Below are 25889 nucleotides of genomic sequence, written 5' to 3' on the forward strand. Positions count from 1 at the left end.
AAAAGAGACGTCCATTTTTATCCTCTGACCAGTCCACTGCTATTACTTGTCAATAAGTATCTTCCTTATTGAGAAATGATTTTGAAAATAGTTGAGGAACTCAAACTAAAGATTCTATTGTTTTCTTCTCTCCCTCCTACAATCCACATGGGATTTGCAGGAAAATGGACAGAGAAAATATGGTGGTCCCCCACCTGGTTGGGATGCTGCACCCCCAGAAAGGGGCTGTGAAATCTTTATTGGAAAACTTCCCCGAGACCTTTTTGAAGATGAACTTATACCATTATGTGAAAAAGTGAGTCTAAAGATGTTTTTTTTTTAATCTTTCAAGGAAAAAATACTACTCTCTTCACCTTGCTTTCACTCTCATTCTTCTTGGTCAGTGATGGTTTCTTTTCCAACTACCATTCCTCAATCATGGACAAAGTTAAAACCTTCCCAGCTGTTAGTGACTGGCCCCTAATTATCACTGCCTTGACTCAGCTGTCCTGTTACTGACAGCTGAAACTACCATTGCTGATGACTTTTTAATCTATATTTCAATCCCCCATCTCCACTAGCATAGCCATCTTACTGCAAACTCAACAGGTCTATCAATCTAGAATAACACTACAACAACCTGTCTAAAATAAGATATTGCTTCAACTTTGAAATGTTAATATGGTTTTATAAAGTGTAAGATTTTCACATTAAAAAATATGTATGTCATGGCTCAACCGTGTCCCCATACATATTGATCCAGAATGAAATTTCCTTCTAGAAATTTGAATGCAATCAACAAGATTAATAACATGGTTTTTCAAAGTCACTATATAATTAAGGAATAAATTTCCTCAGTTTGAATTCCAAATGATGTTTTGGTACTAAACCCAAAGTTAAAGCAAAAATACAAAAATAACATTTTCGATAATTTACCAAGTGGTGTTTAAAATTCCTAGAAAATTTAATGAGAGTTTAGCTATTTCTTTTCCTAAATGCCAAAATCAGCTGTGTGTGTGTGTGTGTGTGTGTGTGTGTGTGTGTGTGTAGTTCAGCTCAGTTTCAGAACTACTCTTAATTTTATACAAACAACGTCACTTGGCACGTGCATAAATTAGAAGGACTTAATCCTATAAGAATCTTATATACTGAACATGAAAATGAGCACCAAGAAACACTTGAAATGCAGAGATGAAACATGCTTGAACTCTTTCCTAATGAGCCCAGAAAAAAATAGGTGTCCATCACTGAGTACCGTGGGGTGGTGTGGGGCTGACCTGTGGGTCAGATACCACTGACATAATAGAAAGAGCTTAATGATGCCTCTTCTTCCCACACGTGTCCCTCACATCTGTGTGGGCCACCCGTCTTACAGCAGCCGGCAATAATGAATTACTGTGTCTGGATTATAGAGAACAGTTGGGGTAGCAGGAGGGAATAGTATATAAGCAAAGCAGAGGAGTTACAGTGAGAGGGATAGAGTGAGTACACTGCTACCATGGAGGTGCTGGCCCTGGATCAGTTGTGTTAAGACTAGCATTTACCTTCAGCCTACAGATGGAGAAAACAGGGCTCCCAGGACCATCCTCTGAAACACACCTTCTGTGTTCACCTTTATATCATGGTAGGTGGAAAAGATAGCTAAGAAGTCAGTTTCACAAGGCTCCAAATGAGTGTTCTTGGTTTTGGTTTTAAACATCACTGGTGAGTATGACCAAGTAAAGATAAAAACTATGGAGGCCGCAGAGGCCAATGTAAAGGGCAAGGACAAATCTATCAAGAAATTGTACTTCTGATGATAAATGTGTTTTCTGGTCCCTAAGATGTCGTATAAATCCCCAGATAATTGTGTGATGAAAGGTCACTGGCTCTGCCAAAAATATACATTCTGGCAACTCCGGCTGAAATGCCACTTGTACATGTTTTCTTTATTTAACCTGACTTTGCCCATGAGTCAGATAACAGATCTGAACCCAGCATGAAAACATGCAAACTATTACACATGGGATACAAATGCCAAACACAGCAGAGACTTCAGAAAACATTGTGTATGCGTGTGTGTGTGTTTTCATTTGTAAGTACAAATGTATAAATATGAATTCTCTCTTATTACTTGTAGATTGGTAAAATTTATGAAATGAGAATGATGATGGATTTTAATGGCAACAATAGAGGATATGCATTTGTAACATTCTCAAATAAACAAGAAGCCAAGAATGCAATCAAGCAACTTAATAATTATGAAATTAGGTAAGACCCATCTCTTCTAGATTAAAAGTGAATCAGACAATGTACCTTTATCTGTTCTTCCATCAAGTTTATCTAATATAGTATATGCAAAATATAGCCAAAATCAGAAATAAAACGTTAGTTCTTTTTCTTGGAAATCAATTTAATGAAATGTTTATTTAACCATCACTATGTAAGGTGCCAGACTAACTTCTGTGAATGTTCAAAGAAGCAAAATTCATTCATTTATCTGTTTCATAAATATGTGCTGGACACTGTTGAAAATATTAGAAGTATCAAGGTACACTTTCCTACACTCATAGTGAGCAATCGGATGTATAAGATTATTTAAAAGAGTTTGAAAAAATAAAAACCAGGAAATGGGGTAAAGTTGTATGAGGAGGTTGCTACTCTAACTTGACGTATTTAAGAAAATACTCTTCCGGAAAGTAAAATTTGATCTGAGACTTGAATGAAAAGAATCTGCCATGACAGTCAGACCTGGAGGAAAATCCTTTCAGAGAAAGAACGAACAGCAGGTGCAAAGGTCTCAAAATGAGAATAAGCATGATGTGTTAAAGGAACAGAGAGAAAGCCAACATTCGGAACAGAGTAAAGAGAGGAGGGTTGAAGGCAATACAGTTGGAGAGTCTTATATTTCATCATTAAGAATTTGGATTTTATTCTAAAAAAGGGGGGGAAATTACAGGAGGTTTTAATTAGATTCATGCTTTTTTACAACATTCCATTCCTCTGACTACTAAGTGAAGAATGGACTGTAGCAGGGTAAGGACTGAAAGAGGGAAGGCAGTTCAAAGGCCGCTGCTGTGTCTAGAACTAGACGGGAGACGGTGGTGCTTGCATAAGGGGTTAGTGGTAAAGGTGGTAAAAAGTCAGATGTGTGATATATTTTGGAGGTTGAATAGACAAGACTGGCTAAATATTGGATTTAGAGTGTGAGTGGATTTATAATTCAGGGAGGAAAATTAGGATTTTTGTCCAAGTATGTGTGGATGTGATAGTGTCATAGAGATGGAAAAGGCTGGGAGAATAACAGGAAAGCATGAAGAGCTCTGTTTGGGACAATTTACATTTGAGATGCACATTAGATGATCCAGGGGAGTTGCTGAGGCGGTGATTGTATGATATTAGAGTCAGGAGAATGGTCACGATTAGAACGTAAATTTGGCAGTCAGCCAAATATAGGCAATATTTGAAACCATGGGATTAGCAGAGGGTTCCAGGACATAACTGACCCTATACAATCAATAACTGGTTTTTATAAATTGACAATACATGAAATTATCTACGTTCTAAAATCTAAACCAGAGGGAACTGCCATAAATCCTTTCTTAAGGAAGCCCAGGGCCACAGGGAAGAAAGATTAGTGTGTTAGATGAAAAAGCAATAGCTTGGGGTCAGATGGGCCTCAGCTGAGTGTCGAAAAGTGACTTGACCTCTCTGAGCCTCAATTTCCTCATCTATAAAGTGGGAATAATAATATTTATTTCATAGGTTTATTATGGGGATGTTATCAAGATTTCAATATGTCTAGCTTAGTGTTTGGAACATAGTAATAGGTCAATAAGTGATAGAACTCTTACATATTAGCACATTCATTAATTCTGAGATGCAGTCTTTCACCTATATTTTCTTCCTGTAACAAAGATGCACTTTAAAACTGAGGGAATCTTAAATTTAATGAATACAGAGAGAGTAGATTTCCTGTCATTAGTTTTCTCTCACTTCCTATAGGTTCAAAATAAGTCCTGCATTATCCTTGTAATTCTGTAGTCAGTCAACTACTGGATCATTTTTCTTAAAACCCTTAGCCATGAAAAGATTGATTGGACTTGGCAACTGCTAGTAGCCTAGTCATTCAGTACCAGGATTAGATTCTGGAACAGATTCTTGGAAAAAACATAAAGGAGGCTCTCCTTCCACACATGCCACCATGGATCCAAAAGAGCTCTGATATATGGAAAATTTTTTGGTATGAGAATCAGGAGACCAGAGGTCTAGCCCAGGTTCCTTTGGACAAATCCTTTGACCTCTTTCAGCATCCGTTTTATATTATCACCTGATCACACAGTTATTCCAAGCATCCATCATATGAAATAATATATACTGTTATTTTAGAAAGGGCTATAAAAAGCTATATTAAGATATATTAGTGATATTTTCAGGAATTAGAAGATTCTCCATTCCTTGGTCTTTCATAGAAACTAAACATCTTAATAGCAAAGGTTATTCTCAAAATAGCTTTTAAGTGGAGATGGATGTAGAATTGTTTCTGTAGGGAATCAACAAAGTTTGCTGAATCTACTTAATACATTGTTACACACTGGAGCCTGTCAAGACTTTCTGAAAATAGATGGGGTATGAACAATGAACACAATCCATTAAAAAGTAACAGTATCCTCTCTGTGAATTTCAATGTCTTCATCTATAAAATAGAGACAAAAATATACCTACCTCATGGAGTGGATTAGGAAAAATAAAGGAGATAATGCATGTAAAGCTCAGTGCCTGACACATATCAGATGCTCTATAAACCTTTGCTGATGGTTATGATGATGGCAGGAGGGTGCAGAAAAGGAAGAGGAAAAATATGACAAAGGATTTGGAAAGAGAAAGTTGGTGGCCAAAATTCCAGTTAAAGTTCAGGTTGGCTGCCAGCAGCAAGGTGAAGGCACAGAGTGACTTTGGATTTTAATGAGTAGGATAAATGGAATGTGAAATAGAATAGACACCCCAGGGCCAACCTCACCTACTTCCACTCTGCCTTGGATGTTGTCAGAGAGAGAACCTTTCTTGTAGAGAAGAGGTTTGTTACCTCTTCTTGTTACAAACCTTTGGTTTGTTTTTAGCCACTGTCTCTGAGGGGATAGATAAGGTTCTTAGCCGGAAAAGACCCACAGGTGTCATATCCTCCTCGTCATCAAATATCCACTGAGCATCGTCTAAATGCCTGGCTTCTGGCGACGTTAAAGTCGTGTGCTCAGCTTTTGAGAGAGAGATTTTCGTCTCCAAGCAATTCTGGGACTTGCTGACAAATCACACAGATTTAAAAACAGGATATGGAGGCTCCAGGCTCCTCCTACTGCTAACTGACCAGCCCCTGAATGATCAAAAATATAAATTTCTAAATAAATAGTATCTTGGAACAAAAGGTTTAAGTTAAAAAAGAAAAAAAAACCCTGAAAGATCACTTTATCGACCCTTCCCTCCCCCCAGAAAAAACACATTGTTAGGACAATGTTCAACAAACGGAAATGGACTTGTTACATATCTGATATGTGGTCCTTGGTTCTTCAACAACAGCCACTAGCTCCGAGAAATCAGAGCAATCTCCCACTCACCTGGCTGAGCACTTTTTATTCAGGAAGAATGAGTGGTTTCCGTTAAGCAAACTTTACCCATTTTTAATAACTTTGAGTTATTACAAAAGTCACATGGCCTAATACACAACACACAAAAACAGCCAAAAAACAGTAATAAAAGTTCAAACCGTTCCTTCATTACCCTATTGCCTAAAGAGAATCACTATGTTGAATTTTTAGTCTTTCTAGATTTTCTATAGTTTTAATCAAAATGGCTTTCTCATATACTCATTTTACATTTTTTTTTTAACCCAGCAGCATAGTGTGAACTGGTATTTTCAACCATCAAATACTCTCCTACGTTACTATATTTATTCTCCTATGTTACTATGTTTATTGACCACAGAGCATTCTATGTTATGAACGCTCATCTTTTATACACCAGTGCATCCCAGCCAGGAGCAATACTGTCCCCCTAAGGGACATGGAGAAAGATGAAGAGGCATTCTTGGATGACCTAACAGGTGGCTTTTGGCATTTAGTGGTCAAGAACCAGGGATGACAAACATACCACGGTATACAATGAGGAAATGTCCAGCCCCAGAGTCAGTCACCTCAGCTGAGATACATTAAACCAGTCCTGCACTATGGACTATTTTGCTCATTTCCAATTTGGGAGCTATTTTAAATAGTAGCAGTGAATAACCTTACACAAAAATGCTGATGCTCATCTTTATTTCTAAGGACACTCCCCTAGAGGGGCATTATTTGGCCAAAGGTTACGCACACTTAAGACTTTTGATACATTTTCCCACATGTCCCCCAGAAAAGTTGAACCAACCTACACCTTGCCAATGAAGGTATCCACCAACTGGCTGATAAGCAACACTGCACAGTGGAAGAAACAGGGATTAAACTGAATCCAGAGGCCAATTTTAACTCTCAAAATCTACAAAATCTCAAGCAAGTCACTTAATATCTTGGAGTCTCAAGCTCTTCAACCGTAAAATGGAAACAATACCTATTCTGCCCATCTCATGGGCTCCTTGTGTCAGCCAAATAATATGTGAAACTCTGTTCTGTATAAGGGACTATCTTTAATAGTGATCATGTCAGAATAGCTTCTCTATTTGGTTGGAAAAAAAGGGAGCACCAGGGGTTGCAACCTCAGATAACTCCAGGGCAGGATACAACAGTACATTGAGCCAGGTGTAAAGACCTCAGGATTGATGATGTATTAGGGAGTGTCGAGGATTCACAATAACTAGTGAATCTACATATATTCTAAAGACAGCAGACGCAACTCAGTTTCAAATGATTTTTTTCTTTAAAAATGCAGAACCAAGGTTGACAGAACTTCAAGTTTCTCAAAAGCAGCTACAACTTTCCAAAACCAGTTTAAACACTAAGATGACCAAACGTTCCATATCCACAGGCCATATCAGGTCCCGGCCTGATATTTTCAATTTCAATTCAATATATATTTTCATTTTCCGTCTTAAACCTTCATCAAGCAAGGACTCTCACCAATCAAAATGCCTGCTGTTTTCGCAGAAATGGGCGTCTGTTAGGGGTTTGTGCCAGCGTGGACAACTGTCGACTATTTGTTGGGGGAATCCCAAAAACCAAAAAGAGAGAAGAAATCTTATCAGAGATGAAAAAGGTCACCGAAGGAGTTGTGGATGTCATTGTCTACCCAAGTGCTGCAGATAAAACCAAAAACCGGGGCTTTGCTTTCGTGGAGTACGAGAATCATCGGGCAGCTGCCATGGCCCGGAGGAAGCTTCTGCCAGGTTAGGACCCCTCCTCAAAGAGGAGACTTCTCCACTCCGTCCTGCCTGCCTCAGGCTGCTGTGCTCCTTAGCAAAGGAAACAGAAGCCTGTTGTTTGGTTTTTTTTTGCTCTTTATCTCTGGTTATGTTACATTTTTTAAACTTTTGGTCTTTCTTATTTATCTCACAGTTGATTCAGTTCCCTGAAGTTTTCACAGATTGGGTTCTGAAAACTATTCACTTCGTGCATTAAATCCAATGGACATTGCACAGGAGAAATCCAGAACTTGAAGTTATAGCAACCCTATACTGAATCTTTAAACTGAAGAATCTCCTTAAAAGTAAATTTATCAGTCAACAGTTATCTTTGTATATAGTTTTTGTTATCAGGCTTATTAGAAACAGGGTATATGTTATCCATTATAATGTAGAAATAATAAATATGCAAGTGATACATTATCCCAATGACAATTAAAATGACGTACTTTTATTATGACTCCCTAGTGTCTAATAATTTGTCTAATTTTAGGTAATATAAATAATAGCTTTCCATAGAAAGACACCTTAGTTAGATGCTACAGCCACAAGGTAGGTCCTATTTGGTCAACAGCCATAAATTCCTGGGTTTAGAAGACTCCGCCAAGACACTGCCCCACTAAGATCAACTTAGGAAAAATTGTTGAAAGTCCTGTGCTTGTTATAAAATATTTGCCAAACTTACACAAAGGTATTAAAATGAATATTAAAATGATAAGTATGTCAAGAATAGCATATTGAACACATTGGAATCAAGGATTCTCTTAAGCACTGTGGAAGTCACCAGAATCTAAAACAAAGCAAAACAGCAACAAAAACACCTACATTTATTTTTATTCTTTAAAATAAAACCAATAGGATTAGCCCTCCAGAAATTTTCAAAATTGAAAGATGGCTTCTGAGCTTGGGGAATATGTTTTAGTAATATTTTCATGAAGGCAGCTTAAAGTGAAAAAATATGATATCCCCCAAAATGGCTGAATCTATTGAGAGGTGGACATTTTTTATATTCAATATCATATTATTAATATATTTTATACATGTGTAATAGTATTGTTATAAAACATAGGAAAGAGAAATTTTGCAAAGACTAGGGAAGATGAAATCAATATTTAAAATTTTGACAGTAAAAATGTTTTGATCTGAGGTGGATATTTTTAATGGGGAAGCTTCCATTCACTACTTCTTAACTACCCAGTGGTCAAATCGTCTGACTCACAGGTGCACAGAATCACTAAAACTCCCCACGCTGCTTACCTAGCCTCTCAGTGACCTGAACTTAATATTTTGCTGTCCTCTTCAACATCAACAATTCTGCTTTCGAAAAGTGCCTCGTATCCATCTTGTTCTCAGGCCATCACTGTAGGCTAAACACATATATTCCCAACCTTGGATTATTTTTTTTCAAGGTCTCCTCAGTATTCTCCCAGCTCTTTCTCTTTGATGCCCCCAGCCCCCCACCTCCCCCACCTACTCCATCCTAAACATTACCACCAGAGTTGTGTTCCTAAAATAACATCATCCTTTCTACAAGTTCTTCCAAATAGTAGGAATTCAATCTCTCCTTGTTAAGAGGGTGAATGATGTCACTCACTCATTAGTTCAAAAATATTCTCCAGCTTGTTGCTGCATATGAGATAAAGCATAAACCTCTGAGCCCGTCATTCAAGGCCTTTCACTCAGGGCCCCAGTTCTTATCGAACATAATTTGGACCTTCTTTTTCACAATAAACACCCTCCCTTCTATCAGGACAAACTCAGCGTCCTAGACAACACCATGCTCGTTTTTTGTATCCTTTATTTCGAAGGCTGTATCCCCTCCTAGAATGACCTGCCCCTCCGTCTCTACTGACTCATGGCATTCAAAGTCCCAGCTTAGCCACCACTTCACTGAGAAACCAGCTTCCACTATTCCATCCCCCATTAATCAATCTCCTCCTTCATTACCTGTAAAAACAGATATGTACAATCATTTGGGGGATGGGGGAGGATGGCAGTGAAAGAGGGTCCAAAATGGGAGAAAGAGTTTTCAGCAGGCACACAATCAGTGTTCCTAGGGAATTAAAACTTCCCGTCAGCTTCCCTTCTTCAAAGAAAACAGCACATTGACCCACAGAAAGAGCTTCTCTTTACCTGAGTTGAACTGACTAGGTCGGGCAAGGCTGAGCAGCTAGGCGGCAAGAATTCTCAAGTACTGTGTTATGCTTCCACCCAAGATCCTGAGCTCTCCCTATGGATGCTCTGGCCAGGACGCAGCAATATATAGGCTGCCTCACTCTCCCCAGGCATTTTCTCATCCTCATCATGATGTGAGGCAGCCACCCCGCCTTTGCTCGTTGCCCTTGAAGTTGGCCTCAGCTGGTTGAGTTTCAGTCTGCTGGAGTTTAGTCAGACTGCCTCATCAGCAGAATAACAAGAGGCAGTGAATAAGCCAGCCAGAGCAAACTGCTCCCTTTCTACTGAAGCCTGAGAGTAAAATCTATTACCCATTTGGACATCTACTTATGACCTCACCATAGATTAAGCAACAACACAGGATTTCAGTAATGGGCAATCCTCTGGAGACTCCAGTTTGAAAGGACAAGGAGAGCTTTAAGAAACATGATAAGCAAGGACCACAAGAAGCTTTTCCTTCTTAATTGATCCAGACTTGAAGACAGAGAGAAAATTGTGGTCTAAAGTGGTATATTGCCTCCCACCACCTACCTCCTCAACAGTGGAAGCTCCCTCTTGACGTTGCATCTTTACTGAGGTGTATGTAGAACAAAGCTGATGCATCCAGTTCAGGCATTATCAAAGCATTCTAAGGATACTCTGAAAAAGAGTTCCAACAGTGGTTTGCAATTTTAGCCTCCATCAGAATCACCTGGAGGGCTCTTTAAGGCATAGATTGCTGGGGCCCCCAACCCCAGAGTTCCTGATTCAGTAGGTGTGGTATTGGGTCTGATCATTTGCATTTATAACAAGTTCCCAGGATGCAACTGCCCCTGAGACCACAAGTTTGAGATCTGATCATCTAAATCAAGGGTGGCGCATTGTGGGCTACAAAATTTGAATCATCTGAAGAGGTTTTTAAACAATACCAGCGCCCAAATCAACCTCTAATCAATTGAATCTGCTTCTCTGTGGGGGGGGGAAGCGTTGGAGCACTGATATTTTAAGTTTTCCAGATAATTCTGTTGTGTAGCCAAATTTTGTGATCCACTGCTAAATCTATCAACTAATGACACTAGCCACTCACCTGCATGGGAAGTAAATAGGAACACCTGGGGAACCACTCAGTATGGAAACATTTATTGTGTCTACAATGTACTTTGCTTTCTCCTAAATGACAAGGTTCTAAAAAACACATACCTAATTTGAGTGAGTGACACTATTCACATTGGACACAAAGAATGCATATTCTGAGGAAACTATACATTCCAAAAAATAGATAAAAAGCACTCAAGAGGAATGTACATTATTGAATTATCATTTAAAACCGATAAATTAAGTCCCTTTTCTTTTAAGTTTTAAATAGGTGGGTTTTTAAAAATTTTTATTGCCGTATAGTTGCTTTACAATGTTGTGTTAGTTTCTGCTGTACAGCAAAGTGAATTAGCTATATGTATACATATATCCCCTCCTTTTTGGATTTCCTTCCCATTTAAATCACCACAGAGCACTGAGTAGAGTTCCCTGTGCTGTACAGTGGGTTCTCATTAGCTATCTATTTTACACATAGTAGTGTATATATGTCAATCCCAATCTCCCAGTTCATCCCACCCCCCCTTTCCCCCTTTTGTGTCCATACATTTGTGCTCTACGTATATGTCTCTATTTCTGCTTTGCATATAGGTTCATCTGTAGCATGTTCCTAGATTCCTCATATATGCGTTAATGCATCACCTTCTTTTGTCTTCACAAGAACCCTGAGAAGCAGGTACTTTTATTATCCCCATTTTACAGATGAGGAAACTGATGCTTAGAAAGGTTGTTTCCTAGCCAGGATCATTAATCTGATATTTGAACTTGTCTGACTTCAAAGCTAAAGTTCACAAATCACTTTCCAACACTGACTTTCACAGGGATGTTTATGGAAATCACTGCTCCCTGCACCTCCTCTCACTTCTATCCACTTTAACCTTTTCCACATCTTCAGGCCTGTGAATCACTTACCGTGATCCCAGTCTGGGAAGGCAAAAGCCAATGGGCTAGAACAGTGTTCTCAATTTTGGCTGAATTAACTGAGGTGCTTTTCAAAATCCTGAGGCCTAGACCACTTAAATCAGAATTGGAAAAGAGGGTCCAGAGGTCAGTGACGAGACGATTCCCAGGGGAAAATCAAAAGCACTGATTTGTAATATTTTTGGATTTCTATACTGTTAACACTCCCACTGTGGCTCATTTCAAGCCACCAAGGTGACATCAACTGACTCACAAAATTCTGAAAATTTAACAGTCTATTCTTGCAGGTAGAAAGGACCTGAGTCCAGCACACCCAGTGGAACCCATATTTTTGTAAGCTCTTCTACTATGGGGCCAAGATTGAGAACCACTGAGCTACAGAAACCAGAGTCACCTGGGAGCCTTAGGGTTTTGGGGATAAGACCCTTAGCAAAGTCTATGTAAAGCATAGAAAGGAAGGGAATGGAATAAAAAGGAAAGGAGATGTAGAAGGGGAGTGGAAGGGAGGGGGAAAAGAGAGTGATGGAGAAAACTATCCTCTGGGCTACAAGGCAGAACAAGGTAGCCAGCCAACTGGGATAGCAGGAGCCAGCCTCCCCGCTAACTCACTGGGATTCGCTAACTCATTAGGATGCGTCTATCCTTTGTTTGAGCTTTAGAATGTCAATGCCACAGGTGCTTTCACTGACTGTTTTTTGTTTGTTTGTTTTGGTTTTTTTCGGTACGCGGGCCTCTCACTGTTGTGGCCTCTCCCGTTGCGGAGCACAGGCTCCGGACGCGCAGGCTCAGTGGCCATGGCTCGCGGGTCCAGCCGCTCCGCGGCACGTGGGATCTTCCCGAACCCGTGTCCCCTGCATCGGCAGGCGGACTCTCAACCACTGCACCACCAGGGAAGCCCCAACTGACTGTTTTTTCAGGAATAAAAAGATGCATTTTGATTAAAAATACTTGCCTCTTGTTTAATATTTCAACATTTCCAATCAAATTAAGAAATTGAGTTGACCCTCACCCTCCTCTCATCACTTCAACATGGATCTGTACTGTGTAGGGGTACAGGGGTTGAGTAACAAAAAACAAAAGGGAGCAGTGGAGAAGTGAAATGGATCTGGGTAAGGTATCCTCTCAAAAGCTCATTTCCTCTTCTGTAAAATTGGGAAAGTCATTCCCCTCCCCACAGAGTTACTGTGAGAAGGAACTGAGAGAATATGGGAAACATACAGTAGAGTGCAAGACACTCAATAAATTGCAGTTATATAGGAATACAAATATATATGTAGTCATGGATAACAGCTACGCTTTCAAGATGAGTTCAGCTTCCCATCATAGACTCTTCATTGCTCTTTGTCTTAATTTGGAAAATAATAATAACTTTTCCTCCAGATTTCTGAGTTGTCTATATTCTGACAAAGCAAGAATTAGGAGGGAATATAGTTGATCAGAGCTCTGACCAAGTGTAAGCGACTGAAAACAAACTAGGGGTACCTGAGCCCTACCCACCCTTCACATGCACCATTTTTGGACAGCTCAGTGGTGGCGCCTAATCACTCAGATTCCAACCGCAGCAGATATACTTCCTAATGACCTTTCTAACGCTTCAGGAAGCTAGACTCTATGTCTGAGCCCTAAATCCATTCTTTTCCTAAACCACGTTCTAGTTCCGTTTATACCCTATCATTATAATAAGCCTCTTGTCATACAGAACTCCCTTCTAGCCAGGTCTTATTTGAAATGTCTCTTAAAATCAATAATCACCTCTTTTAATATGAGTCTTCTTGCTCAATCAAGACCTCAAGTTTCAATTTAAAAGTCCATTAGTATGAACTGAGATGATGTCCTAATTTCTATATAATTAATCATACTTGTGATCTTTCTCAACAGGAAGAATTCAGTTATGGGGACATCCTATTGCAGTAGACTGGGCAGAACCAGAAGTAGAAGTTGATGAAGACACAATGTCTTCCGTGAAAATCCTATATGTAAGAAACCTAATGCTGTCTACCTCTGAAGAGATGATTGAGAAAGAATTCAACAATATTAAACCAGGTAGGACATACCAGACAACATTACTTTTTCAAAACGTACTTTAAAAACACTTATGCTTGGGCTTCCCTGGTGGCGCAGTGGTTGGGAGTCCACATGCCGATGCAGGGGACACGGGCTCGTGCCCCAGTCCGGGAGGATCCCCCGTGCCACAGAGCGGCGGGGCCCGTGGGCCGTGGCCGCTGGGCCTGCGCCTCTGGAGCCTGTGCTCTGCAGCCGGAGAGGCCGCAGCAGTGAGAGGCCTGCGTACCGCCAAAAAACAAAACAAACAAACAAACAAAAAACACTTATGCTTGTGATGACTTCCTGTATCTTTAAATAAGATAGCTTTCACTTACTCTCATAATTGCATAGACTATTAAAACTATATTCCTACCTTTGGATTAGAAAATAGGGACCTAAGGTCCTATAACATTTATTGATATTATAATTGTACATGTTTATGTGTGATTACTTAATGAATACATATTTCCTTCATTAAACTATAAATTCCATGAGTTCTTTTGGTTTCTATTGTCTCCTCAGCTCCTGTCTGTGTGCCTGGGACTTAGTAGATGCTCAGTAAATATTAACCGTGTTAATGAATGCATGGCCATAACTATAGATCTAATGCAGGTTTCTCAACCTCAGTATTCTTGACATTTATGGCCAGGTAATTCTTGGCTGTGGGGGGTCCGTCCTGTGCAGTCCATGGTGTAATAACAGAAAATGTCTCTGGACATTTTTATAATTTTGTAATTTTTGTAACCAAAAATGTCTCTAGACATTTTTGTGCCTGGGAAGGCAGATTGCCCCCACTTGAGAACTGCTGGTCTAATGGAATATGATTGTGACTTTAGGTACATAAGTAAGGAGGTGACAATTTGTTCTAGGAAACTAATTTGGGTGAAGAGAAAGCAAAAAGGAAGGTGGAGAAGAATAATTACTGTTCATTTTGTCAATACTTTTCATTGTCAATTTTAAGCCATGAGATCGACTCCCTATCTCTTTTTTTCTCATATAGCAACTGCAACACTGAGACAAGTAAAACATTTTAAGAAACAATGTCCAAACAAGCATTTCCCAAAGCCAGTTCTGCATAACATTAATTCTATTAACTGTTAGTAGATGTTACTGATAAAAGGGGTCCATGGTCAAATAAGTTTGTTAACAACAGATTCAGCAAAATTAAAGTTTGTTTGCTTGTGGGACTTATTAGAATCCTTCATCTTCTACTTTGCTTTGAAAGTCTCCAAAAGAAGAGTTGTAGGATAACTCACTTCCCAATTTGGGGGCCATGGATCCCATTTTTTGGCAGATCTTCTTGTGGTATTAGCATGCTTTGGAGCGTATTAGTCTAAGTTTATCACCGTGGTGACATCTTTCCATAAATGAGAATTTCTCAGGCAGTAACTCTCTAGACTGTTGATAAGCATGGGCCATGATGCCATCATCTTAAAACTGCCTGAAGATATTCACTTCACATAGTCATGTTGCCTGTTTCCAACTCTGGTTGCTCTGTCAGTTATAATAGAATAAATTGATAATTAATTCTAAAGGTAATTAGTAAGGTTATCATTTCTCCCTTTTTAAAGATTCATCAGAGATTTGTCTTTTTCCAGCCTTCAGGAACTCTGCCTTCCCTGCTACTTTATGATAACGGTGTGGCTTAACAACCCTATGATGTAGGGTACCTTACAACTTCCATTATTTTAAAGATAAGAAAACCAGGACCCAGGGCAGATAAGTAGCTTGCCCAGGGTCATACAACCAGCAAGTGGCAGATTCCGGACTTGAATCCAGGTCTGGTTAACAGCATGTTCTTAACAACTCTAGGACCCTGTGCTCTGTGCTTATTCCATTCACTCACTCATTCATTCACCTGTCATTGCTTCAGTAGCTCATGGGTGCCAGGCACAGTGGGAGGAGCTAACAGGTATGATGTGTGTGTGTGGAAGGAGTTTAAGATGCTCCAGAATAACAGCAATGGCAGCCTAACTCCCGAGGTGTAGAGAAGACTCATGTTTAGGAGAACTGATGTATAATTGGAGATCTGAAAGTTGATGCAGTTATGAGCATAAGAACTGATCTGTGAATGTATAAGCATTGCTCCACCATGACTTTAAGTTGATTTTCTTCCTTCCCATAGTGAATAATACTTCTTATTTTTATGTAATTAAAACATTACTCCTTGAAATAAGTCAGAAAGAGAAAAACAAACACTGTATGCTAACACCTATATATGGAATCTAAAAAAAATGGATCTGATGAACCTAGGGACAGGACAGGAATAAAGACACAGACGTAGAGAATGGACTTGAGGACACTGGGGATGGGGAAAGGGTAAGCTGGGACAAAGTGAGAGAGTGGCATGGACATATATACACTACCAAATGTAAAACAGATAGCTAGTGGGAAGCAGCTGCATAGCACAGGGAGATCAGCTCGGTGCTTTGTGACCACCTAGAGGGGTGGGATAAGGAGGGTGGGAGGGAGGCGCAAGAGGGAGGGGATATGGGGATATATGTATATGTATAGCTGATTCACTTTGTTATACAGCAGAAACTAACACAACATTGTAAAGCAATTATACTACAATAAAAATGTTTTAAAAAATTACTCTTTTCAGGGGGGAAAGGCTGGAATGAGAAACTACTAAAAGGCTGCTTCCTTTCATAGTCACTGGCTATCAGCTTTCCCAGTCTGTGTGTTGAAGAGAGACAAGTGTCCAGGCCCTTTTAATTATAATGAAAATAATAAATGCCAGGTGTGTTTCTCTCTCTCCCTCTCCCTCTCTCTCTCTCTCTGTCTCTCCCTTGCCCCTCCCTCTCTCCGTGTCTCTCTCTCTCTCTCTCTCCCTCCCTCCCTCCCCCTCCCTCACCACAAATCTCTATGTCTGAGTCTGTTTCTGTTTTGTAGATAGGTTCATTTGTGCCATATTTTAGATTCCACATATAAGTGATGTCATATGGTATTTGTCTTTCTCTTTCTGACTTACTTCACTTAGTGTGATAATCTCTAGTTGCATTCATGTTGCTGCAAATGGCATTACCTCTCTCTCTCTCTCAGGCTGGGGACAACTCTCAGGGCTGCATAACAATGTGTGGCTGCTTCTTGGCACTCTGCAGAAGCAAATGAATTGCAAAGGGTGGACTACTAGCAGACATCTGCTGTATTGGGGAAAAACAAAGTCAGAGCTAACCAGTTTCTCTTCCAGTGGAAAGGATGTGTTTATACTTACCTAGAAAAATTTGAGAAACAGAAAAATAACTCTTTAAAAATTCTACTGAAAGTTTGGATCCCTCGGAGGATCCTGAATATTCCCTGCAAATATTTATCAATGTATTATTTTAACCCTGATTAACCTGAAAATATTATATCAGTACTCAGAGAAATAAATGACAATCAGAACAAAAACTGGGGCCTGAAAATGTATGTTCTTCCCCAGTGTAGCCTAAGGGTATCTGCTGAAATTCCAATTATAGTCATTCTATAAAATCTGATTTTCCTAAAGGGGTTTACCTTCAGAATCACCTGGAGGGCTTGTTAAAACAGATTGCTGGCCCTGCCCCCTGAGTTTCACATTCAGTATGTCTAGGGTGGCGCCCAAGCACTTGCATTTCCATTAAGTTCTAGGTGAAGCTGATACTGCAGGTCTGGGGACCACACTTTGGGAACCATGACCCTCTGAAAGTCTCCCCTTGGGATTGCAGATGTGTTTGTCTTCAGGTAATTGATATGTCTCTGACAAGTTGGTAATGAACAGAGTAACTGTTTTCCAGTTCTCTGCATTATGAGTCTTACAGATGACCACTGGTATTTTATTGCCTCACCCTCTACCAAATGAGGATCAATCAATAATCAAACTCCTATGCACAAAGAAGGAACATATTAAAATAAGCCATATGTTGAATACTATTGTAGAGAATACAAGTTTTTATGATAAAAACTCTCACTTTCTAATTTGTCTGCTTTATGAGGTTAAATTTTCACATATTAAGATTTCTAGGACTTCCCTGGTGGTGCAGTGGTTAAGAATCCACCTGCCAATGCAGGGGACACGGGTTCTATCCCTGGTCTAGGAATATCCCACATGCCGCAGAGCAACTAAGCCCATGCGCCACAACTACTGAGCCTGCGTGCCACAACTACTGAGCCCACACACCACAACTGAGCCCACGCACCACCACTACTGAGCCTGTGCTCTAGAGCCTGTGAGCCACAACTACTGAGCCCGTATGCCATAACTACTGTAGCCCGTGTGCCCAGAACCCATGCTCCACAACAAGAAAAGCCACTGCAGTGAGAAGTCCGTGCACCGCAATGAAGAGTAGCCCCTGCTCGCCGCAACTAGAGAAAGCCCGCACACAGCAACAAAAACCCAACACAGCCAAGACTAAATAAATAAATAAAATAAAGTTAAAGAAAAAAAAAAAGATTTCCAAAAGCATGTGTGGCTGGACATTACTGTTCAAAAATGCAAGCTGATTTCAATATCTACAAGCAGAATTTGAGAACATCAAAATCCATTATCATCTGAAGTGCCACCTAACTAATGTGAATGATAGGAGTTGGAGTGTGAATTGACTGATAATATTTGCTCATCCTCTGTGCCCAGGTCCCACTCAGTTTCAGTGCCTGGGGGCCCCAGAGGGCCCTACTCGGTTTCAGCCCCTGTGTACAAAACACTAGGTAGGATCTAGGGTAAAGACAATACCAAAATGCCTCTGGGAGCTAACAGTGGAGCCTGGGTGGAGGATGGCACTGGAGGATGAATGGGGCAAACACTAGAAAGGTAAAGGTCCTCATTGGCCCACCTTTTACTTAATTTCCAAGATAAGCCATAAGGTTAAGTCACAATTACCCCACTTGACACTGAAGGGATAAAGGGACCAGGTTAGAAGTTCAGTTACTCACATGTCCCATGGTTCATGGTCTCAAATACCTTTATTTATTTTCAGCTTAGCCAGACCACTTTGCTCTGTACAACCACTATCATAAGAAGTCATGGGTTGAATGCTGAGGGGTGAGAGAAGAAAGTACTGCAATATTTTTAAATTATCCTTCCATTAGAACCCTACCATTATTGCAGAGGAAGACAGTTTATAGCCATTGAACTACATGATAGAGTAGACGCCTAATTGCCTTTGTGACCTTGAACCTAAGAGGGTAGATAACTGAACTTTGACAGGGAGAGGGGAAAAGGAGGACATCTCTCCTCTCTTCTGGTCCTCCCTGGCATGGGGTCCCATCCTAGGTTGTCTCTGGAAACTAAAGATAGAAGAAAACCTGTTCTCTCAAGATACACCCAAGAGACTATAACTAAAAGGTGGTAATTTACATGCTAAACTAACAGGTTAATGTTAAACAAGTTTCCATCTTACCTTCACTCTAGGCAAAAGTTCTATTTTTAAAATTGAGTAAGCAACATTTCATAATAAAATGTAAAATATAAAGCTCAACCATCTCATTAGAACTTTATTTTTATACCTTACCATCAACATATTCAGCAATCCCTCTACATAAAAATAGGATAGTTTGATTTGTTATTTTTTATTACACGAATAATATAAATTAGCCTTGTTAATATTTGTAGAATACTGGAGAATATAAATTAAAATATCAAAGTCCCCTTTCTTTTCCCCAACTCTTCTCTGAAGTAACCCCTACTAATGGTCTGATATTTATCCTTCCAGTTCTCTTTCTGTGTGTGTGTGTATTCATATTTATTTGCACATGTATGCTGGTTGGGATTTTTAAAAACATAAATGCTATGATATTATACTTATTATTTTGTAAATTTTTAAATTTAACAACAGGCTCTGAATCTTTCCATGTATATATAGGCCATTTTTTCTCTTTAAAGACTCCTTAGTGCTATTTAATAAGAATAGGGCTTCCCTGGTGGCACAGTGGTTGAGAGTCCGCCTGCCGATGCAGGGGACTATATATATATACCAAAATTTAATCACTCTCATGAAATTGGACATTGTTTTATTTTTGCTATTTCAACTGACTGGTATAATGAATACCCCTATGCATGATCTTTTTGCATATGTGTGAATGCTTCTGTAAAAGAGATATCTCAAGGGAGAATTAGTAGATATCTACATTGTTTCCAACTTTTAGATATTATGAACAGCATCATAAGGAACTATCTTGGTTTTCAGATGTTCTTTCACAAACTATTTTTTGTTTGTTTGTTTTGATCAAGAGAGTATGAGATAAGCAGATGGGAGATCTGAGTTCTAGTTCCTAGCTATGTGAACTCATAAATCCCGCATACCTTATCAGAACCTTACATTCCAAATCATTAAGTTAAAAATAAATAAATTAAGGTAAAATGAATTAAAAATTATTACTAAAGTCTCTCCTAACTCTAACACTTTTTATTATATAAATCAAAAGAGACAAGGTATTTTTCTGGGGGAAAAGCCATAAAATTTTAAAAGGTAATTACCTAAATATATATTTATAATATGACCAATAATTGAGTTCAACTCATCAATATTTTACCATGTATAAGTTACTATCTTTTATATTATATAATATACAAAACAAGATACCGTTCCTACCCTCAAAGATCTTATAATCTAGGAAGTGGAAACACAAATCCACAACTAATTATAATAAGGCAGAATATAAGTATTATTTAAAAATTAGAAAAAATTCTTCTGTTGAATGTGCAGAATTTTAAACCTGGACACAGGAAATATTTTCAATGACCTCCTTACTTAAATAGAGTCTCCAAAAAAAAAAAAAAAGGATAAAATATTCTTGGAAGCTAAATGCTTAAATATATCATGTTCAATGGTATCTCAGGTTTGCTAATGGGGCTACTTTCAATCTGCTTCCAGGTGCTGTGGAGAGGGTAAAGAAAATCCGAGACTATGCTTTCGTGCACTTCACTAACAGAGAAGATGCGGTGGAGGCTATGAAAGCTTTAAATGGGAAGGTAATGTAGGACAAAGAAAAAATATGTACAGGTTCCATCAAAGTTTGGTGTGAAAGTTTTATTCAAGGGAACAGTCCTGCAAGTCCTTCTCACTAAGCCTTCCTCCATCTCTGACATGGCTGCCTCAATCCACCTAAGATGAACAAAAGAGAAGTGATGGAAAATACAATGTAGATGTGGCTCATAAGTCCAATTCTATCTCTAATTTTCGCTGATTTGGGCATGGCATTGGCCCTCGATTTCTTTACAAAGAGAGAGTTGGAGTGGATTATCCCGAGGTGTTTTTCCCAATTCCGGTTTTCTCTGTTTCAAAGAAACTATCACCTTTGTAGTGCAGGATTTTGGAGGCTGATAATCTAAAAAGATGTCAAGGTTATCATTTTGCCCTCAGAGTTTGATCTTCCAAACTCTGGAAGCCTTGGAATCTCTTCACCTTGCCAAGAGTAAGGTTTGGGGAAAACTCAAATACTATATCCTTACTTCTGATTTGTATATAGAAACCAATATAATATTTACTTATTACTCCAATAAACATTAAAAGGCTTTTGTAGACCACTTATCATGCTAAATAATGTTTGGGATACAGAAAGGATCAAACCAAAGATGTTTATCAAAGGGCTAAAAGTCAGCTGGAAGACTAAGACAAGTATGCAGAACTTTTGCAAAGTCCAGCCAGATAAGTTTTGTTTAGAAAAAAAAAAAAGTGGTGAGACTGTTCAAAGGAAAGAGGAGTGGGTCATAAAGAATCAGAAAATCTTCATGGATATGAGAAGATAATATTTAAGGGAAGCCATGAAAGTTGGGCAGAATTCCAAAAGAAAAAACATGGAAAAGGAGAGGTAGTCTCAGACAGAGGCACAGAATTTGGAAAGAGCAAGATACGATTGGAGACAGTAAAAGTAGATTGCTTTGCTACAAACCTAATGCACATAGGGCTGTTTCACCTGCCAGACCTTGCATCAGTCAGTCCTAATAGGAGACAGTTGGCAAAGGGACTAATTACAAACATGTGAGTGTGGGGTAGGGGAATTAAAAGAGACAGTGCAGGAAACTGGGGCTCACCCACTCCTGAACCCAAGGGGACAAGGGGCTACAGAAGGGACGGGAAATCGAAAGGAGACAGGATTCTAAAGAGCAGGTCTCTGAGAAAAGTAATGAACTTTGGCCAGTGGACACGTCCAGGCCAAGGCGACCTCTCAGAGAGGGAGGCAAGAGAAGAAATAGCTTGAACTCACTGTTTTCTCTCCCTCCAACCTCCTGCCAGGCCTCTCCACTGGCCAAATCCAATCATAATCCAGAAAGCCCAGGAACCTGAAGAGGATGCCATGCAGAACACCCTCCCGGAGATGGGAGGCTGGAGACCAGTGGGAAGTGGATCTGGAGGGCAAATAAATGGTCTCCCAGCACAGGCCCTTCAGACACAGTGGGGCCTGGGCTTATCAGCCTACAGAAGTGTTTGAACCCTAGTGGCATGGGGTGGGGGGCGGGGGGAAGTACTGACTCCAAAACACAAAAAGAAAACTGCAGCGCAAAAATTAATGTATATTAAAATGCATATCTATGAAGCAAAACATTATTTCTCCTTCATTGATGATTATATTTATTATCAAAACCATGTTATTACTTTGAAAACAGTTTGTAGATTAGTTTCTCAATTTGAAAACATTCTTGAGGGATATATGATGCTTACTGAAAAGGGATCAGGATCATCATAAATTAAATGCTAAATAATTACATTGGAATAATCACAATGGAAAAGTATTCAAATTGTTTCCAATTTTTGCAGCTAATATATTTAGAGCTAGATATTTTTATAGCAATGTATACATGTATTATGTAGTTAAACACATATTCAGTGTAATTATAAATATATATACTAAATATTATAATAATATTTAACTATAATGTGGTATGGGAAAATCAAAAGTGAGTTTGCCTAGGAAGTATGAAGGTTTTTAAGTATACATATGGATATTAATATTTAATTTATTAGACAAGGTGAGGCTTTGAAGTTTATTGTGTGCAGTGGAGTAATGATCGTGTTAACAATTTAGGGAAATTAACCTCTTAAGAATTGAAGTTTCATAGAGTAGAGTGAGAGATGTAATTGGAACTAGTTAAAAAACTATTATAGTCACTCAAATGGGAAGAAATAAGGGCTTGAATAAGGGTGGGAATGGAATGTAGGAGAGAGCTCTATACAAGACTACAGTTGGGGGGGAGGGGTGAATCCAAAGGATCAAGCAACTGATTGTATATAGCAGTGAGAAATAAAGATGAGTCATTATAGGTTTTCAATATAGGAGACCAGAAGAAGGCTGATAGGGAAGTCAAGAAGAGAAACCTATTTGGAAAGAAAGGTGATGAAGTTTGCACGTGATTATTCACTTATTCTGTAAATACTTGTGAATGTCTACGACGTGAGTGAAATTTTGCTGGGCTTGTGGCTATACAGGTTAATAAGATATTGTCCTAGATCTTGAAACGTCTAAACCAAATAAGTGAAATACAGTACTGGGTTTAAAACACAGTTAGAGGGGCAGAGTAATGCAGAACAAAATCTATTACAGTAAGAAATTTGACTTTGCAGTTAAAATATTAAAAACATCTCTTGATAAGGAAGTTCCTATAAGCAGAGACCTATCTGGGTATCTTATCTTCCTCAAGACAGGACCAAAGACAAAGAATTACATCCAAGGTCACCCCATTTCTTTAATACTCCAAGTCTGTTTCTTCTAATTACATCAACATCAATATAATAGAGTTGAGTATGAGCTGAATTCTCTCTCTCAGTGTGGTCCATCTAACGTATTTGATACTGACTCCCGCTACTAAAAAGTAGGGTAGATACATGTAACTAGGAACAAGAGGCTGACCAAAATGATCAGGATGACCATAAAGCACAAATTTTGTCCAGGAGACTTCAGTGATGCAGGAGCCACTGAATCACTCATGAAATCATGAGCTGCCGTGAAAGGGAGTTTTTGAAGGAACGCTTTACATCACTTCTTTTCTTTATAACAAATGACATTCTTATTTGAAAGAAGCCACCAACTGTTTCCTCAAAACACCTTGTCCCTTTGATAAGAAATTCATCAATCTATCAAGTATTTGTTGAGAGCTATCTTTATCTTTTGTGTATGCAAGCAGCACATAAAAGCAAGTCACACTTGTAGATCTACACACAGCCATTATCTTCAATATCTGGATCTGGTTACAAAATGTCAGAAACTTGTGTCAGAAAAAAAACACTTCAACAATTCTTGAGGACAAGTTTTAAGTAGTGCCTGACTTGAGAAACTTCAGTACTGCCCTGCCATCCCTGTTTGTTAGTTCCCAGCTGTTTAGCAGATCAAAATGTTGCTTCATAAGGAAGCGCCTACAGGGGACAATGCAGTACCCTCAATGATTCCTCTTTCTTAAGTAGGGCCCCACTTTTAAGCCTCACTTCTCTTCCAGTAAAAATTCACCTATTGTGTAACTGCACCAAGAAGTAAGACACGTACCTGGCTGGCAGCTGGAAAGGCCTGATATGCTGCCCATGCCAAGGTGTTAACAATTGGTAAGAACTTTTATTGGTTTCCTTTTATCTTCACTACACTGTGCTAGGTAGTGGAGATTATATTCCATCCATAATTAACCTAAAATTTCTTAGAATAATTATATAAATAGGTAATTAAAAATATATATCACATATAAATATTACATAATTCTCTGTCTCAGTAACTGTATTCACTTAATAAATTTGTAACTAATATGTCAATAGACAGTGGCCAACTTTTCACTGTCAAACCTGTTGATAGATTATATGCAATTTACCAACAAATCACTCAGGGAAAACTCAGCTGGCGCACAAAACAAGAACCTATGAAAAGATAAGATACATATGTCAATGGAAAAAAAGTACACAATCTAAAAGTTGAGAATTACGTCTTATTCTGTGGATATTCTGAGGACTTCAAGCCCAGGAGACAGCCTCTCAGATAGCTCTAAGGGATTGCTCCAGAGAGGGAAGAGAAGAGCCAGGATATGTAGGAGTTTTTGCAACAAAGACCAGGTGGTTGGAACACCAAAAGATTACTGTTAGTTGAAGAAAGCCAGATATCTCAAGTTAAGGAATTTAGCACTTTCTATGCATAGGAAGATGCAAGAGTCTGTGCTCATTGAAATTATTCCTTTGATATGCACCTCAGCACTCTGGGGCCAGTATCCTGTGTTTTCACATCCTGAGTTTCCTCAGGATCACCATTGGGGGAGTATGTAATGTGATGGCTCAATGGCTGCAACATCCTTTGTTTACTGATATGAGAGGCAATATTTTTCATTCACACATATGAGTGAAACAGTCAGTAAACACAGCAGCAACTAGACTAACACTTAGAAGGAGATGTGTTACTAGGGCTCAGCCACACCTGGTTGTCTTCATGTCTTTTCACATTGCTTTTTCCTTGCTGTCTAAAACAGGTGCTGGATGGGTCCCCCATCGAAGTGACCCTAGCCAAACCAGTGGACAAGGATAGTTATGTTAGGTACACCCGAGGAACAGGTGGAAGGGGCACCATGCTTCAGGGAGAGTACACCTACTCCTTGGGCCATGTTTATGATCCCACCACAGCCTACCTTGGAGCTCCTGTCTTCTATGCCCCCCAGGCCTACACAGCAATTCCCAGCCTTCATTTCCCAGCCACCAAAGGACATCTTGGCAACAGGGCCATAATCAGAGCCCCTTCTGTTAGAGGTAACATTAATCAGCTCTTGCCTTAGAAAAAAACTCTACGATTTCAAATGCCTTGTATTGCAATATCCTTAGACAAATTGGACGGGTCCACTGGGAGACAAGAACTGGAAAATTGTTTATTGAAAATCAAATATTATATCAATAGTTTTCCTTCCATATGAATCTTTTTCACATTACAACTGGTTATTGAAAAAACTTGGTCGGAACACAGTATAAATGAGTCTGATGTACACATTTGATCTTTGCATGGGCCCGTAAAATGTGTACAAACTAAAACTCGGGTCCACAATTATTAGTTTCTTCCTTATCAGTGTACTACCATACTGAAGTCATATGTGACTCATTACAAAACTTCTGAGAGCAGTATGGTTCAGTGGAAACCAGTTACCTCAAATATCAAGACACATGAGTATTGGATGGTGAGTCAGTGCCATCACATCCATATATAAATCACAATTCATCATATATATATTTAACAGATATATGAGATGCTCTCATCTGATCTCCCCCCAAGAAATATGTGCTATGCCTTCTAAAAAGCCACATTACTAAGGAAATCAACTTGATTCGCCAGGATATCAGGAAACAAGTAGTAAAGTCCAAATAGAATAATAAAAAACAAAAAAAAAACGCGACTTCAATCTTACTACCAAACAACACATTTTCCTGCT

General features: G+C 39.1%; 1 protein-coding gene across 3 annotated transcripts in view; it reads left to right on the forward strand.

The window, feature by feature from the left end:
• The window catches only part of A1CF (APOBEC1 complementation factor), a 52650-nt gene that overhangs the window by 17543 nt on the left and 9218 nt on the right, over positions 1-25889 (forward strand). For all 3 annotated transcript variants that reach the window (XM_007470291.1, XM_007470292.1, XM_007470293.1), the window contains 6 exons: positions 161-295; positions 2099-2229; positions 7086-7324; positions 13385-13549; positions 20383-20480; positions 24945-25218. In XM_007470291.1, coding sequence (XP_007470353.1) covers positions 161-295; positions 2099-2229; positions 7086-7324; positions 13385-13549; positions 20383-20480; positions 24945-25218 — 1042 coding nt within the window. The remainder of the gene's footprint in view (positions 1-160; positions 296-2098; positions 2230-7085; positions 7325-13384; positions 13550-20382; positions 20481-24944; positions 25219-25889) is intronic.

Source organism: Lipotes vexillifer, unplaced genomic scaffold, assembly GCF_000442215.2.
Source record: "Lipotes vexillifer unplaced genomic scaffold, Lipotes_vexillifer_v1.1 scaffold690, whole genome shotgun sequence".
Classification (NCBI taxonomy): domain Eukaryota; kingdom Metazoa; phylum Chordata; class Mammalia; order Artiodactyla; family Lipotidae; genus Lipotes; species Lipotes vexillifer.